At 38.5% G+C, this 14,866-nt stretch overlaps 1 protein-coding gene across 1 annotated transcript in view; it reads left to right on the forward strand.

The window, feature by feature from the left end:
- The first annotated feature begins 4,962 nt into the window (after positions 1-4,962).
- SUSD5 (sushi domain containing 5) overlaps positions 4,963-14,866 on the forward strand; it is a 48,448-nt gene continuing 38,544 nt past the window's right edge. Inside the window, exon 1 of the mRNA XM_036892185.2 lies at positions 4,963-5,795. Within this exon, the coding sequence (XP_036748080.2) occupies positions 5,705-5,795 (91 nt within the window). The 5' untranslated portion in view covers positions 4,963-5,704. The remainder of the gene's footprint in view (positions 5,796-14,866) is intronic.

Here is a 14,866-nt window from a genome sequence, read left to right on the forward strand (position 1 = left end):
ATTCATTCCTTAGGGCAAGGGCTGAATTATTATTTTTGAAAACTTTGTTATTAAGATATAAATAACACTCAACAAAATGCATGGATTTTAAGCATACAGTTTAATGAGTTTGACAAGTGTGTAGACTCATGTGACCACCGTCCTCATCAAGATGTGAACATTCCCATTAGGGCAGAAGTTCCTTTCTGTTCCTGCCCCATCAGAGGCAACAGCTATGTTGATTGTTTTCACCAAGGATTAGTTTGGCCCCTTCTTGAACTCCACATACATGGAATCATACAGTATGAACTCTTTTGTGTAAGTCTTCTTTCACTCTGCAGAATATTTTTTAGATTAATCTACATGACTGAGTGTATCAGTATTTCATTCCTTTTATTGTTGAATAGTATTCTAGATGAATAGAATTATGTGAATATAACAGTTTGTTTTTCTAGTCATCTGTTGATGACATCTGGGTTGCTTCCAGTTTTTCATAATTGTGAATAAAGCTGCTATGAAATTTGTGTACAAATCTGTTTGTGGACATATTTTCCTTTCTTTTGGCTATACACCTAGGAGTGAAACACTGTGTCATGGAGGTTGGGGGCATGGGTGTATGTTTAACATTACATGAAGCAGCCAGTTTCCTAAAACAGTTGTACCAATTACACATTTAGAGCATGCCATCTCCCCAAATTAGGACAGGCCAAGACAGGTCTGAATAAAGACAAACTTTAAAATATCATTACAATTATGTGGTGATATCCAATTGACTGTTCTGAAAACAGTAGTAGTCACAGCTCCTGAGAGGGTCAGTCAGTAGTTCCTGCAAGAGTCTCCTGGCCCCTCTCTCTATTCTCAGCATTAATCAGGCTTTAAGAGCACCCTCCAACCCAGGCATGCCAAGTATCATCCCTTAGGTTACCACCTAGCTGTCAGAAGACAAGTAGCTGAGTAAAGTCATTTACACTTACATGTGAATAATTGCCAGTCCTCACTGCATTTAGCACCCTAGAGCACTTGTATTTTAAAAGCAAATTCTTACTTTACAAAGGAATTAATCACAAATAATAGCCTTATTGACATTTGGGGAGGAATAAGAAAAGGAGAATATCTTTTTGGTTCACTTCAAAAATTATGTGAGCTGCACAATGACATCTGTAGTAAATCAGGTGGCATTTCAATGCCAGTACTTGCCTTAAAGAGAAAGTAGATGAACAAACTACAACAAATAGTTCTAAAATTCATATGGAGTCACAAAAGACCCCAAATAGCCAAAGCAATCCTGAGAAGGAAGAATAAAGCAGGCAGGATCTCGCCTCCTAACTTCAAGCTCTACTACAAAGCCACAGTAATCAAGACCATTTGGTACTGGCACAAGAACAGACCCACAGACCAGTGGAACAAAATATAGAGTCCAGGTATTAACCCAAACATATATGGACAATTAATATATGATAAAGGAGCCAAGATATACAATGGAGAAATGACAGCCTCTTCAACAGCTGGTGTTGGAAAAACTGGACAGCTACATGCAAGAGAATGAAACTGGATCATTGTCTAACTCCATACACAAAAGTAAACTCAAAATTGATCAAAGACCTGAATGTAAGTCATGAAACCATAAAACTCTTAGGAAAAAACAGGCAAAAATCTCTTGGACATAAACATGAGCAACTTCTTCATGAACATATCTCCCCAGGCAAGGGAAACAAAAGCAAAAATGAACAAGTGGGACTATATCAAGCTGAAAAACTTCTGTACAGCAAAGGACACCATCAACAGAACAAAAAGGCATCCTACAGTATGGGAGAATATATTCATAAATGACATATCCAATAAAGGGTTAACATCCAAATTATATAAAGAGCTCACGCACCTCAACAAACAAAAAGCAAATAGGCCAATTAAAAAATGGGCAGCAGAACTGAACAGACAGTTCTCCAAAGAAGAAATTCAGATGGCCAACAGGCACACATGAAAAGATGCTCCACATCGCTAATCTGATTATTAGAAATGCAAATTAAAACCACAATGAGTTATCACCTCACACCAGTTAGGATGGCCAACATCCAAAAGACAAACAACATAAAAGTTGGTGAGGATGTGGAGAAAGTGGAACCCTCCTACAATGCTGGTGGGAATGTAAACTAGTTCAACCATTGTGGAAAGCAATATGGAGGTTCCTCAAAAAGCTGAAAATAGAAATACCATTTGACCCAGGAATTCCACTCCTAGGAATTTACACTAAGAATGCAGCAGCCCAGTTTGAAAAAGACATATAGTAAATATGACTATTTACAATAGCCAAGAAATAGAAGCAACCTAAGTATCCATCAGTAGATGAATGGATAAAGAAGAGGTGGTATATATACACAATGCAATATTATTCAGCCATAAGAAGAAAATAAATCCTACCATTTGCAACAACATGGATGGAGCTAGAGGGTATTATGCTCAGTGAAATAAGCCAGGCAGAGAAAGACAAGTGCCAAATGATTTCACTCATCTGTGGAGTATAAGAACAAAGCAAAAACTGAAGGAACAAAACAGCAGCAGAATCACAGAACCCAAGAATGGACTAACAGTTACCAAAGGGAGAGGGACTGGGGAGGATGGGTGGGAAGGGAGGGATAAGGGGGGAAAAGGGGCATTACGATTAGCACATATAATGTAGCAGGGGGGACATGGGAAAGGCAGTATATACAGAGAAGACAAGTAATGCTTCTCTAGCATCTTACCACGCTGATGGACAGTGACAGTGACTGTAATGGGGTATGTGCGGGGGACTCAATAATGGGGGAGTCTAGTAACCATAATGTTGTTCAAGTAATTGTACATTAACAATACCAAAAAAAATGTACAAAACAAATACACACCATTTATACTATGTTAAATAATCACAGGTCAAAATAGTTATCCATAAAATGCCAAATACAAAATGTTTTTATTAGAAAACTTGCAAATGATAAAAATCTAACCTTATAACTTAAGAAATTAGAAGAAGAAGCAAAATAAACTGTTACAGTGAGAAATTCTAATTTAAGTTCAACTGGAGTTCCAGAAAGAGAAGAGAGAGAAAATGGACAAAAGTAACAATGGAAGAGATCCTCACTGAGAATTTGATGAAAAACACCAATTCATAAATTCAAAAAGCCCAAGCAGAATAAATAAAGAGAAATACACACCTGGCAATATCACAATGAAACACTAGAAAATGAAAGGCAAAGAGGAAAATCTTATAAACAGCCACAGAAAAAGGAAAGAGTACCTTCCAAGTACTGACAGCTGACTTCTCAAAAGCAACAGTGGAGTCAAAAGACAGGGAGTATTTCAGGAAAATAACCGGTAGCCTAGAGTTCTCTATCCAACCAAAATAGCTCTCAAGAAGCAAGACGAAAGAATGACTCTTACGAAAAACAAAACCTGATCAAGCCACCAGTGAAATTTTCATTGTTATAAGATGCTTTTACTTAAAACACACATAAAAGAAAAAAGAGTTCTCAATCAGCAAAACTTAATAGCCATTGTAAGTAAATCTATGTTTACTGTAAGAATAAATAAAATAATCTGAGAGAAAAAAAAAGAATGCAGGAGCCCAGTTTGAAAAAGACATATGCACCCCTATGTTTATTGCAGCACTATTTACAATAGCTAAGAAATGGAAGCAACCTAAGTGTCCATCAGTAGATGAATGGATAAAGAAGAGGTGGTACATATACACAATGGAATATTATTCAGCCATAAGAAGAAAACAAATCCTACCATTTGCAACAACATGGATGGAGCTAGAGGGTATTATGCTCAGTGAAATAAGCCAGGCAGAGAAAGACAAGTATCAAATGATTTCACTTATCTGCGGAGTATAAGAATGAAGAATAAACTGAAGGAACAAAACAGCAGCAGACTCACAGAACCCAAGAATGGACTAATAGTTACCAAAGGGAGAGGGACTGGGGAAGATGGGTGGGAAGGGAGGGATAAGGGCGAAAAAGGGGCATTATGATTAGCAGACATAATGTAGGGGGTGGGGGGCACGGGGAGGGCTTTACAACACAGAGAAGACAAGTAGTCACTCTATAGCATCTTACTACACTGATGGACAGTGACTGTAATGGGGTTATGTGGTGGGGACCTGATAATGGGGGGAGTCTAGTAACCATAATGTTGCTCATGTAATTGTACATTAATGATACCAAAATTTAAAAATATAAAAAAATTAAGTAGATGGTTTTTCAATGTCTGCATCCTAGGTCATTGTCACTCATCTGTTCTTTTTTTTTTTTTTTTAATTAAGGTATCATTGATATACACTCTTATGAAGGTTTCACATGAAAAACATTGTGGTTACTACACTCACCTGTATTATCAAGTCCCCCCAATACCCCATTGAAGTCACTGTCCATCAGCATAGTAAGATGCCACAGAGTCACTACTTGTCTTCTCTGTGCTACACTGTCTTCCCCATCACACCCCACACCATGTGTACCAATCAAAATACCCCTCAATCCCCTTCTTCGCTCCCAACTCATCTGTTCTTTTTGGCACGAATCACTTGTTCGACGTTCCTTAAGTATCTATGATTTTATACATGGGCATTTTTTTTACAGATTGTAGCCTCATTCAAGGTCTAGCACGGGGCAGGCACGCTGTGGGCTCTCAGTCGTTGTTCGTTGACCAGTACATGAAGATGGAAGGGTTTTGTGAACTGTAGAGTGCCACCGGTGCCCAGTTATTCGATGCTGACTGCTGTTATGCTCTATGAAGTATGCAAACTGAGAGTGCTGATGCTGGGAGACAGGACAGAGAGGGGGTGAGCTAGAGGAACGAATTAATTCAGTGCAGGGACCCCTACAGCAGAATTCACTGGGACACTTAATTTAGAACGTAGATTTGCAGCCCAAGCGGAAACAACCCGAATCTGATCCCTCTCCAGCACATGTTCTTTAAGAAATGTTAGGTGTCCTTGGAAAAGTCGTGAAGGAAGCGTCCCCAAAATGACTCCTTCTGAGTGACTTAAGCTACGCTCTTAGGGAAGAAGAGTCTCTCTATTCCGTGTGTTTCTCTCCTAGACTGGGGTTGGCAAGTTAGAGCCTTCTTTTTCGTAAAAGGGTGCCTCCTCCGTAGGAGGTCGCCAGCTGGAAAGTCAAGAGGCACAGAACAGAGTCAGGCAGTCAGGCATTGGTTTTCCACGGTCCTCGCGAGGGGTTTGGCCTCCTGGACTGCGTCACCCTCGCGCGGAGGGTCCCCAGCAGGCGGGGGTCCTCGCAGCCGGCTCTCTGCGCTCCCGCCCCCGCCGCCCGGGGCGCTGGCCGTCTTCTGCACCGAGGTCTCCAGGTGCCCGGCACGAAGGCGGAGCCGGGCGCAGCCGCCAACCCGACGCCTCGGACAAGACCCCCGGGAGCTCGCGGCGCAGGGCAGCTCCGGCGTTCGCAGCCTCCCGGGCCCGGCGCTTCTCCCTCAGGCGTGGGGCGCCAAGCGAGGAGGGGAGCAGAGCGGAGCGGGGCTCGGAGCCGGGCACGGAGGAGAGCGCAGTGCCATCGCGAGCGGAGGAGCGGAGGGGAGCGGAGCGCACAGCAGAGCACAGTGCGGAGTCCAGCGGAGGAGAGCGCCGCGCGCCGCGGAGCCGAACAGAGCAGAGCGCGGCTCACGCGGGGCGGTGGCGCGGCAGCCAGACCGCAGCCCGAGCCCGAGCCCGAACCCGGAGGCCCCGGACGCCCGGACCATGGCTGCAGAGGGGCCCGGCCCGCGCGCCCGGCTCTGGGCGGCGGCGCTGCTCGCGCTTGGTCTGGCGCGCCTCCAGGTGCGGGCGGACGGTGAGTGTCCTCGAGGGCTCGGGGGCCGCGGGGTAGGGGGTGGAAGCGCAGCTCGAGGAGGCGCCCCTTCGGACCAGCCAGGACCCAAGCACCCGGGGCGGGAGCCTGCGACCGCGCGTTCCCTGGCAGCCCGCAGGCCCGGCTGGCTCCTACTCCTCGCCCAGGAAGCAGGTCTTCGCGCACGCGAGGAAGCCGGTGCGTGGGTCCTGAGTCCCGCCGCCAGCTTTCCCAGGATCTCCAGGAAAGGTCTTTAAAATGAAGTCACTTCTAGGGTGCCCGAGAGCTTCCTCTGCCAAGGGGTAGTTTTCAGCATCTACTAAATGCGCTCCTGCTGTCGTGATTATAAGACCTCCTCAGTATGTAGGCTTGGTCCGGAAAGGTCGAAAAGATGGGTGGGAACCAAGTAGCCAAAGGAGAGAAGAGAGTGCCCTGGGGAGAAGGAATAGCACATGCAAAGGCCCTGTGGGTGCAGGAAGAATCAAGACAGACAGGGGCTGTAGCCGGGAGTGCGAGGTAAGGATGCTGTTCAACAAGAGGCTACAGAAATCAGCAAGGACCAGATTATTGCAAGTTCTGAGAACTGACCCACCTTTCTGTTTGGTTTTTGAACCTGAATTCAGCTTTCAGTAGTTCCCTTGAATTAGCAGGATCAAAGCCTTACATCAACTCACTTTCGAAATGCTAATTCAGCTGAATTTTGATTTTGGAACAACCCAACCCCCCTCCCCGACTTGGTGCAGGAGAATTTGAAAGAAAAGAAGCCAGCAGTTCTCCCATCCATGAAGGGTTTCTAATAAATCCAAGCTTGGGACAAATTAGATTGATGAAGGAGAAAAACTTGGCTGATTTAGGATGCTCTGTATATTTTAAAATGTCATTGCTATTTAGCAAACAATATCAGGTGAAACTAGAAGACTTAACAACAACAAAATAATGATGGTTAGGGAAAGGAGTGCAAGAAAAAACCTCCAAATACTATCTTAGAATTTTTGGTGCGCTCTTTGTCCGAAGTGCCAACTTGAAGAACTCTTTGCTTCTAATTAAGGATGAATGTGTTATTTCTCCATATCCTCAGACAGTGTTAGAAAAGAAAACATTTTTAATTCGAAAGCTCCTAGTGATCGCTGTTAATTTCTTAATCGAGGTCTGATTTACATAAAATTTACCATTTTAAAAAGTACAATTTAGTGGTTTTTAGTATATTCATTGTGCATCACCACTGTCATCACCACTATCAATTCCTGAACGTTTCCATCACCCAAAAAGAAACCCCTACCTATTAGCAGCCAATCCACTGTTAATTCTTTACTGCAGTTATTTTTCTTGTTTTTTGCCTGAAATTGAGTCAGGAAAAATTAAGCCGATTTTAAATAAGGCAAGTAGGATAAATTGGAGCAAGTATTAACTTTTGAACAATGTATACTATTGTACCAACTTTAAATCCTTGTAAAGAAATATCTCTGCAAGTCACAAGGCTTTAGTCTCACCCTATTTTAACTGCTTAAATGCAATGCCAGATGGATATGGATCAATATTTTGTGCCTCTCTGGCTTGATGTGGGTCATAGAAAATTAAAGGTAGAAATATCATTGGACAAGGAAAATGTAACAATAGCACCAGAGTACGTTTTCTTACTACCACTTGCCAGAAATATCTGTTTCTTCCTTGTCTTTTCTTTCCTCCTCTCCTCCTTCCCAACGGAGAATTATATACTTGCATTCAAGAAGCTCTATTTGCTGAGCTCCAACTTTTATTATAAAGCCATTGAAGAATTATAACCTATATTATGAAAGGGTTCTTTCCTGTACTAAATATGTGCTTAACTACCACCATTTTCCACATTTAGTTATTTGTGTTCTACAGCAATGGAAGAGGAAGGAGAAATGTTTAGCTAAACTACGAACTACGATGGGTTACAGATGTTGCAAGAGAGAGAATTGGGGTTATTAAAAACCCTATGGACTTATTAAAGAATAAGTCAAGGAGATAAAGTCAAATGAAAATTATTTAGTTTACATATGCATTTCGCACATACAGAGACCTGCTATTGCAATTTTAAAGTACTTTTGAAACTGAAAACTCTTCAATTAGCTGAATGCAAATTAACTGGGTTTGGGTAATGATTACAGGAAAAGATTCATTAACTTGACAGATGATTTATTGAGTATTATATGCTAGCTACTGTCCTGGTGTTGAGGACACAATAGTGAGGAGAAACAGGTCCTTCCTAACAGGGAGCTTAAAATCCAGTGAGGGGGTAGGAGGGAAAGCCACTAAGCATATAATTACATGAATGAATGTGAAATTGCAGTTTAAATAAGTGATAAGATTAAAGGATTGAGGTATTATGAAAGCACATACTGGGAGATTTTGATTTGGTGTAGGAGGATCTGAAAAATGAGTGAAAATTTACTGGGCAAAGAGGGGTAAAAAAGAGTGTCTGGGTAGAGAATAGTGTGTGCAAAGAAAATGAGGGGCAGAGAAAATGGGACGTGTGATGAGAGAGTGGCTGGAGCCAGAGGTCCAAGGAGAAATGGTTTGAGATGATGTTAGAGAAACTGGTATGGGTGTGATGATGCAGGGCCTCATAGGCTAAGCTTTGTTTTAATCCAGAGAAGAAAAGGAAGCCAATGAATGTCTTCCAGTAGTACAGTGACTGATCAGATCTGCATTTTGAAAAGATCATCCTGATTCTGATACAGTGAGAATAGATGGCACCAGGGCAAGACTGGTTATACAAAGACCATACAGGATGTTACTTCAGTTGTCCAGGTGAGAGAGGGTGGGGTGAAGAGGTGGATGGGGGTAAATGGAAAGGGTCTGGACTGATGAGGAAAAGCTGTCATCTGTGTAAGGATATTCTTTGAAAACGTATGTGTGGAAGGAATCCTACAGGAAGGTTTTAGAGTGAGAAGAGATGACCTAGAACTGAGTTGGGAGTGAAGGAAACAGATTTAGGATCGAGCCCATGTTCATGAACTATTTTGGCCTATAATTTTTCATTTCTTATAGTATTCTTGTCAGGTAGTGTCATCAAAATTATGACGGTTCCTAAAATAAATTAGGAAGTTCTTCCCTCTTCTATTCTCTGAAAAGGTTTCTGTGAGTTTTATTTTGTTTTGTTTGCTTGTTTTTAGTGTTTGGTAGTGAAGTCCTGTGTGTTTGAAGTTTTTCTCATGGGTAGAGTTTAAATGATGAATTACATTTTTTTAGAAGATAAAGAAATATTAAGATTTTCTTATTTATTTGTGTCAGTTCTGCTAAGTTTGGTTTTTAAAGAAATTTGTCCACTTCATCTAAATTGTCAAATGTAGGGTACATACATAACATAATGATCTCATTATATCTTTTCAGTGTCCACAGGATCTGTAGTGATGTCCCCTTCCGTTCTTGATACTAATTATTTGTATTTTCTCTGTTTTTGTCTTGATCCAACTTGTTAGGCGTTTATCAATTTTATCATTCTTTGGAAAGAAGCAATATTTGGCCTTATTTTCTCTACTGTACATCTGCTTTCCATTTCAGTTGGTTTCTGCTGTATCTTTATTATTTCCTTCTTTCTACTTCTTTAGTTCTATATTCTTTAATTCTGTGTTCTTTTTTCAGTCTTTCTGAGATAGAAACTTAGAACATTGATTATCAATCATTCTTTTGTAAAATGAGCGTTCGAGGCTATAAATTTCCCTTACACATACTTTAGTTTCTCCACAGTTTTTGTCACTTAGGTAAAAATGTTTTATTTCCACTGTGGTTTCTTTTTTGAACCCATAGTTCACTTAGAAGCATATTTTGTAATTTCCATGCACAAGGGGATCTTCCTGGTTATTCCCTTGTTATTGAGAGTCAGTGTAACACAGTGGTTATGCTTACTGACATGGGGTCATTTTTTTTATCCCAGCTGTGTGATTTTGGATAAATCATTAATACTAAACCTTAACTTTAAAATACAGATAATAGATATTATATGTTACATATTATCCACAGATTGTAGACTATCTATAGATTATAGATAATAGAGATAATAGATATTATAGTTAATAGGTTATAAAATAGAGATAATAATAATAATACCTACATCATACGGTTGGTATAAGGATTAATTTAATGAGTATTTGTAAGGCAATTTGGCCCATAATAAATACTATTGTTACGTGTTTGATGAATAAAACAAGTGATTTTAGGTTGTTTGTATTGTGGTTTTAAAACATGCTTTGTATAATGTGGGTCTGTTGAAATTTTTTCAATTTGTCTTATAGCTCAGCACCTGAACAATTTTACAAATGTCTTGTGTGTGCCTAAAATGTGTATTCTGTAGCGTGCAGTACTACACATTGATCCTTATGTCAGGCATGTTAATTTTGTTGTTTAAATCTTCCATATCCCTTTTTCTTTATTTTTCTCTTTTATCAATTACTGAGGAAGATAGTGGTTAAAATTTCCATAAGCATTGTGGATTTTTCTATTTCTCCTTGTAGTTTTATTAATCTTACCTTTTTAGAGTGTAGAGTTATTTGTGTTCAAAATTCTTTTACATTAACTCATGAAATAACTGTTATTATAAGAGAACCTGTTCTTTTTTAGCAATGCCTTTTGAAATAACAGCTTTGTTGAAATATAATTCATATAGCATACAATTCAACCATTTAAAGTGGATGATTCAGTGGTTTTTAGTGTACTCACAGAGTTATGAATCACCACACACAATTTTAGAACACTTTTATTACTCCAAAATAAACCCTGTTTCCTTTAGCATTCATTCCTCCTTTCTCCCCAGCCCTCCAAGTCCTAGGCAAACACTTACCTACTTTCTGTCTATATAAATTTGCCTGTTCTGGACGTTTCATGTAAGTGGAATCATACAATGTATGGGCTGTTGTGACTGGCTTCTTTCACTTGATACAATGTTTTCAAGATTCATCCATTTGAAGCCTGTACAAGTAGTTCATTTTATTGCCAAAAAATATTCCACTGAATGGATATATCATACTTTGTTGATCCATTTATCAGTTGATGGTCATTGGATTAATTCTACTTTGTGGCTATTACAAATTTTAATTTGTTATTCATTGTAAATAATGCTGCTATGAACATTCATAGAAGTTTTTACATAAACATGTGTTTTCAGTTCTCTTGGGTATTCAGCTGGGGCATATGGTAACTCTATGTTAAATTATTTGAGAGACTGCCAGATGGTTTTCCAAAGCAGCTGCCCTATTTTACATTTCCACCAGCGGTATATGAGGGTTCCAGTTTCTCCACACCCTCACCATCACTTATTACCTGTCTTCTTGGTGATAGCCATCCTAGTGGGTATGAAGTAATATCTCATTGTGGTGTTGATTTGCCTTTCTCTTATGGCGAATGATTTTGAGCATCGGTTCATGTATTGGCCATTTGTATACCTTCTTTGAAGAAATATCTGTTCAGATCCTTTGCCCATTTTTATATTGTTTTAACCATTTAAAAATACACAGTTTGCATTAAGTACATTCACATTGTTGTGCAACCATCACTACCATCCATCTCAGAACTTTTCCTCTTCCCCAACTGAAATCCTGTAGGCATTAAACAATAACTCCTAATTTCCCTCCCCCTGAGCCCCCAGTAGCCACATTTCTATTTTCTGTCTCTATGAATTTGACTATTCTAGGAACCTCATAGAAATGGAATCGTACATTTTTTATCCTTTTGTGATTGGTTTATTTCATTTAATGTAATGTCTTCAGGTTTATCCATGTTATAGCATGTGTCAAAATATCCATCCTTTTCAAGGCAAAGTAATATTCTGACATATATACTCACCACAGCTTGTTTATCCATTCATCTGTTGATGGATCCTTCAGTTGTTTCTATCTGTGGCTATTTTGAATAGTTCTGCTATGAACATGTACAAATCATTCAAGTCGCTGCCTTTACTTCTTTCAGCATATACCCAGAAGTGGAATTATTAGATGATATAGTGATGCTACATGTAATTCTTTGAGGAATCACCATACCGTTTTCCAGAGCAACTGCACCATTTTGCAGTCTCACTGACAATGCATAAAGGTCCCAATTTCTCCATATCTTTGTCAAAACTTGGTATTTTTTTAATAACAGCCATCCTAATGGGTATCAAGTGGTATTTCACTGTGGTTTTGATTTTCATTTCCCTTATATTTACTGATACTGGGCATCTTTTCATGTCCTGTTGGCTATTTGTACTTATTCTTTGGAGAAATGTCTTTTCAAGTCCTTTGCCCACTTTTTAATCAGTCTGTTTTTTGGTTTTTGTTGAGTTGTTGGTGTTCTTTACCTAGTCTATGTACAACTTTCTTATTAGACATATATTTGCAAAAAGTTTCTCTCATTGGTGGGTTGTCCTTTCACTTTCTGGATTTTGCCCTCAAAGCAAAAAGTTTTTAATTTTGACAAAGTCCAATTTACCTATTTTCTCTTTGGTTGCTTGTGCTTTTTTGATGTTACATCTAAGAAACAGTTGCATAATACAAGGTCAAAGATTTCCTCCTATGTTTTCTTCTAAGGGTTATAGTTGTAGCTCTCACATTTAGGTGTTTGATTCACTTTGAGTTAATTTCTGTGTAGAACATGAGGCAGGAATCCAACTTCATTCTTTTGCATGTGACTATCCAGTTATCCCAGCCCCATTTCTTGAAAAGACTCTTCTTTCCCCCACTGAATGATCTTGATGCCCATGTTGAGACTCAATCGACTGTAAATGTGAAGGTTTATTTCTGGAATCTCAATTCCGTTTGCCTGTAAGTCTGTCCTTATGCCAGTTCCACATTGTCTTGATTACTGTAGCTTTGTCATGAGTTTAAAATCAGGAAAGATGAGACCTGCAACTTATTCTGGGACCCTTTAGTTTCCACATGAATTTTAAGATCAACAAAAGCAGCTGGGATTTTGATGGAAATAATGCAGAATCTATAGATCTATTTGGGAGAAATTGCCATCTTAACAATTCATGGAATGTCTTTCTATTTGGGTCTTTAATTTCTTTCAGTAGTGTTTTGTGATCTTAAGAATATACATTTTACACATTTGTGTTAAATTTATTCTAAGTATTTTATTCTTTTTGGTGCTATTTTAATGGAATTGTTGTACTTTCATTTTTGGGTTGTCCATTGCAAGTGTAGAGAAATACAATTGGTTTTTTGCATATTGATCTTATATAATACAACCTTGCTGAACTAGTTCTAGCAGTTTTTTAGTAGATTTCTTAGGATTTTCTATATGCAAGATCATGTCATTTGCAAACAGAGATAGTTTTACTTCTTCTATCCAATCCAGATGTCTTGCATTTCAGTTTTTTGTCTAATTGTCCTGGCTAGCACCACCAGTGTAATATTGAGTAGAAATGGCATAAGTAGACATCCTTGTTGACAAGACTTTCACCATTAAGTATGATGTTAGCTATGGCATTTTTTTTCTAGATGCTCTTTATCAGGTTGAAAAAATCCCCCTTCATTCCTAATTTGTTCAATGTTTTTATTATAAAATATTGATAAATTTTGGCAAGTGCTTTTTCTATTGAAATGATCATGTAGTTTTTTATTTTATTGAGATGGTATATTATGTTAATTAACTTGAGGTTGTTAGACCAATCATGTATTCCTGGGATAGAGCCTACTTGGTTATGGAATATAGTTCTTTTTTTCTGCTGCTAGATTTGGTTGCTAGTCTTTTGTTGAGGATTTTTGTGTCTATATTCATAAGAGATATTGGCCTGTAGTTTCCTTTTCTTGTGATGTCTTTTGTCTGGTTTTGGTGTCAGAGCAATGGTGGCCTCATAGAATGAGTTGGGAGGTGGTGTTCCATCCTGTTCTGTTTCTTTAGATGAATTTGTAGAGAACTGGTAGTAATTCCTCTCTAGATGTTTGGTAGAGTTTACCAGTGAAGCCACTGGAACCTATGTTTTTCTTTGTGGGAAATTTTTAAGTTACTAATTCAATCTCTACTTCTTATAGGTCTATTCAAATTTTCTATTTCTTTTTGAGTCAATTTCAGTTATTGTGTCCTAGGAATTTTTTCATTTCACCTAAGTTATCTAATTTGTTGTCATACATTTTATAATAGTACTTTATCATCTTTTCTATTTCTGTAAGTTTGGAATAATGTCTGCTCTGTCATCCTGATTTTAATGATTTAAGTCTTCTTTCTTTATTTTCCTGGTCATTTTAGCTAAATGTCTGTCAATTTTGTTGATCTTTCCAAAGTCCAACATTTCGTTCTTACTGATTTTCTTATTGTTTTTCCTTTTCTGTTTCATTAATTTCTCCTCTGATTCTTATTATTTCCTTTCTTTGTTTGCTTTGGACTTATTTTGCTCTTCTTTTCCAGTGTTTTAAAGTGAAGGTTAGGATTTTTATTTGAGATATTTTTTCTTATTCTAATGTAGGCATTTACAATTATAAATTTCCCTCTAAGCAGTGCAATGGCTGAATCCAGTAAGTTTTGGTATGTTCTGTTTTCATTCATTTCGAAGTATTTTCTAATTTCACTTATACTTTCTCCTTTGACTCATCTGTTATTTAAGAGTGCATTGCTTCATTTCCACCTATTTATGAGTTTCTCAATTTATTTCTGTTATTAATTTCCAATTCCATTCCATCACAATTAGCAAACATACTTTATACAATTTTAATCTTTTAAAATATATTGAGGCTTATTTTATGGCCTACTCTAAGATCTATCCTGAAGAATATTCCATGTGCACTTGGGAAGAATGTGTATGCTGTCAGGTGCTACTTCATGTAATCAATATTCATTTATATTTAATCACATATTGATTTCCCTCCCTTTCATTCCTTCCTGCCTCTTAGATGATTTTCTTTCTTCCTGAAATACTTTTAATATTTCCTACAAGGAGGATCTGCTGATAGTAGACTGTCTTGGTTTTTGGCTTATCTGAAAAAATATGTTTCCTTCACCATTGTTCTTGAAATATATTCTCATTGAGTATAGAATTCTAAATTTGAGCTATTTTCTTATAATAACTGTATTTTTGCTTCCATTGCTACTATTTTAGAAGTCAGTCTAACTGCTGGTACTTTGAAAGTATTCTGTCC

The sequence above is a fragment of the Manis pentadactyla genome, chromosome 14, assembly GCF_030020395.1.
Source record: "Manis pentadactyla isolate mManPen7 chromosome 14, mManPen7.hap1, whole genome shotgun sequence".
Classification (NCBI taxonomy): domain Eukaryota; kingdom Metazoa; phylum Chordata; class Mammalia; order Pholidota; family Manidae; genus Manis; species Manis pentadactyla.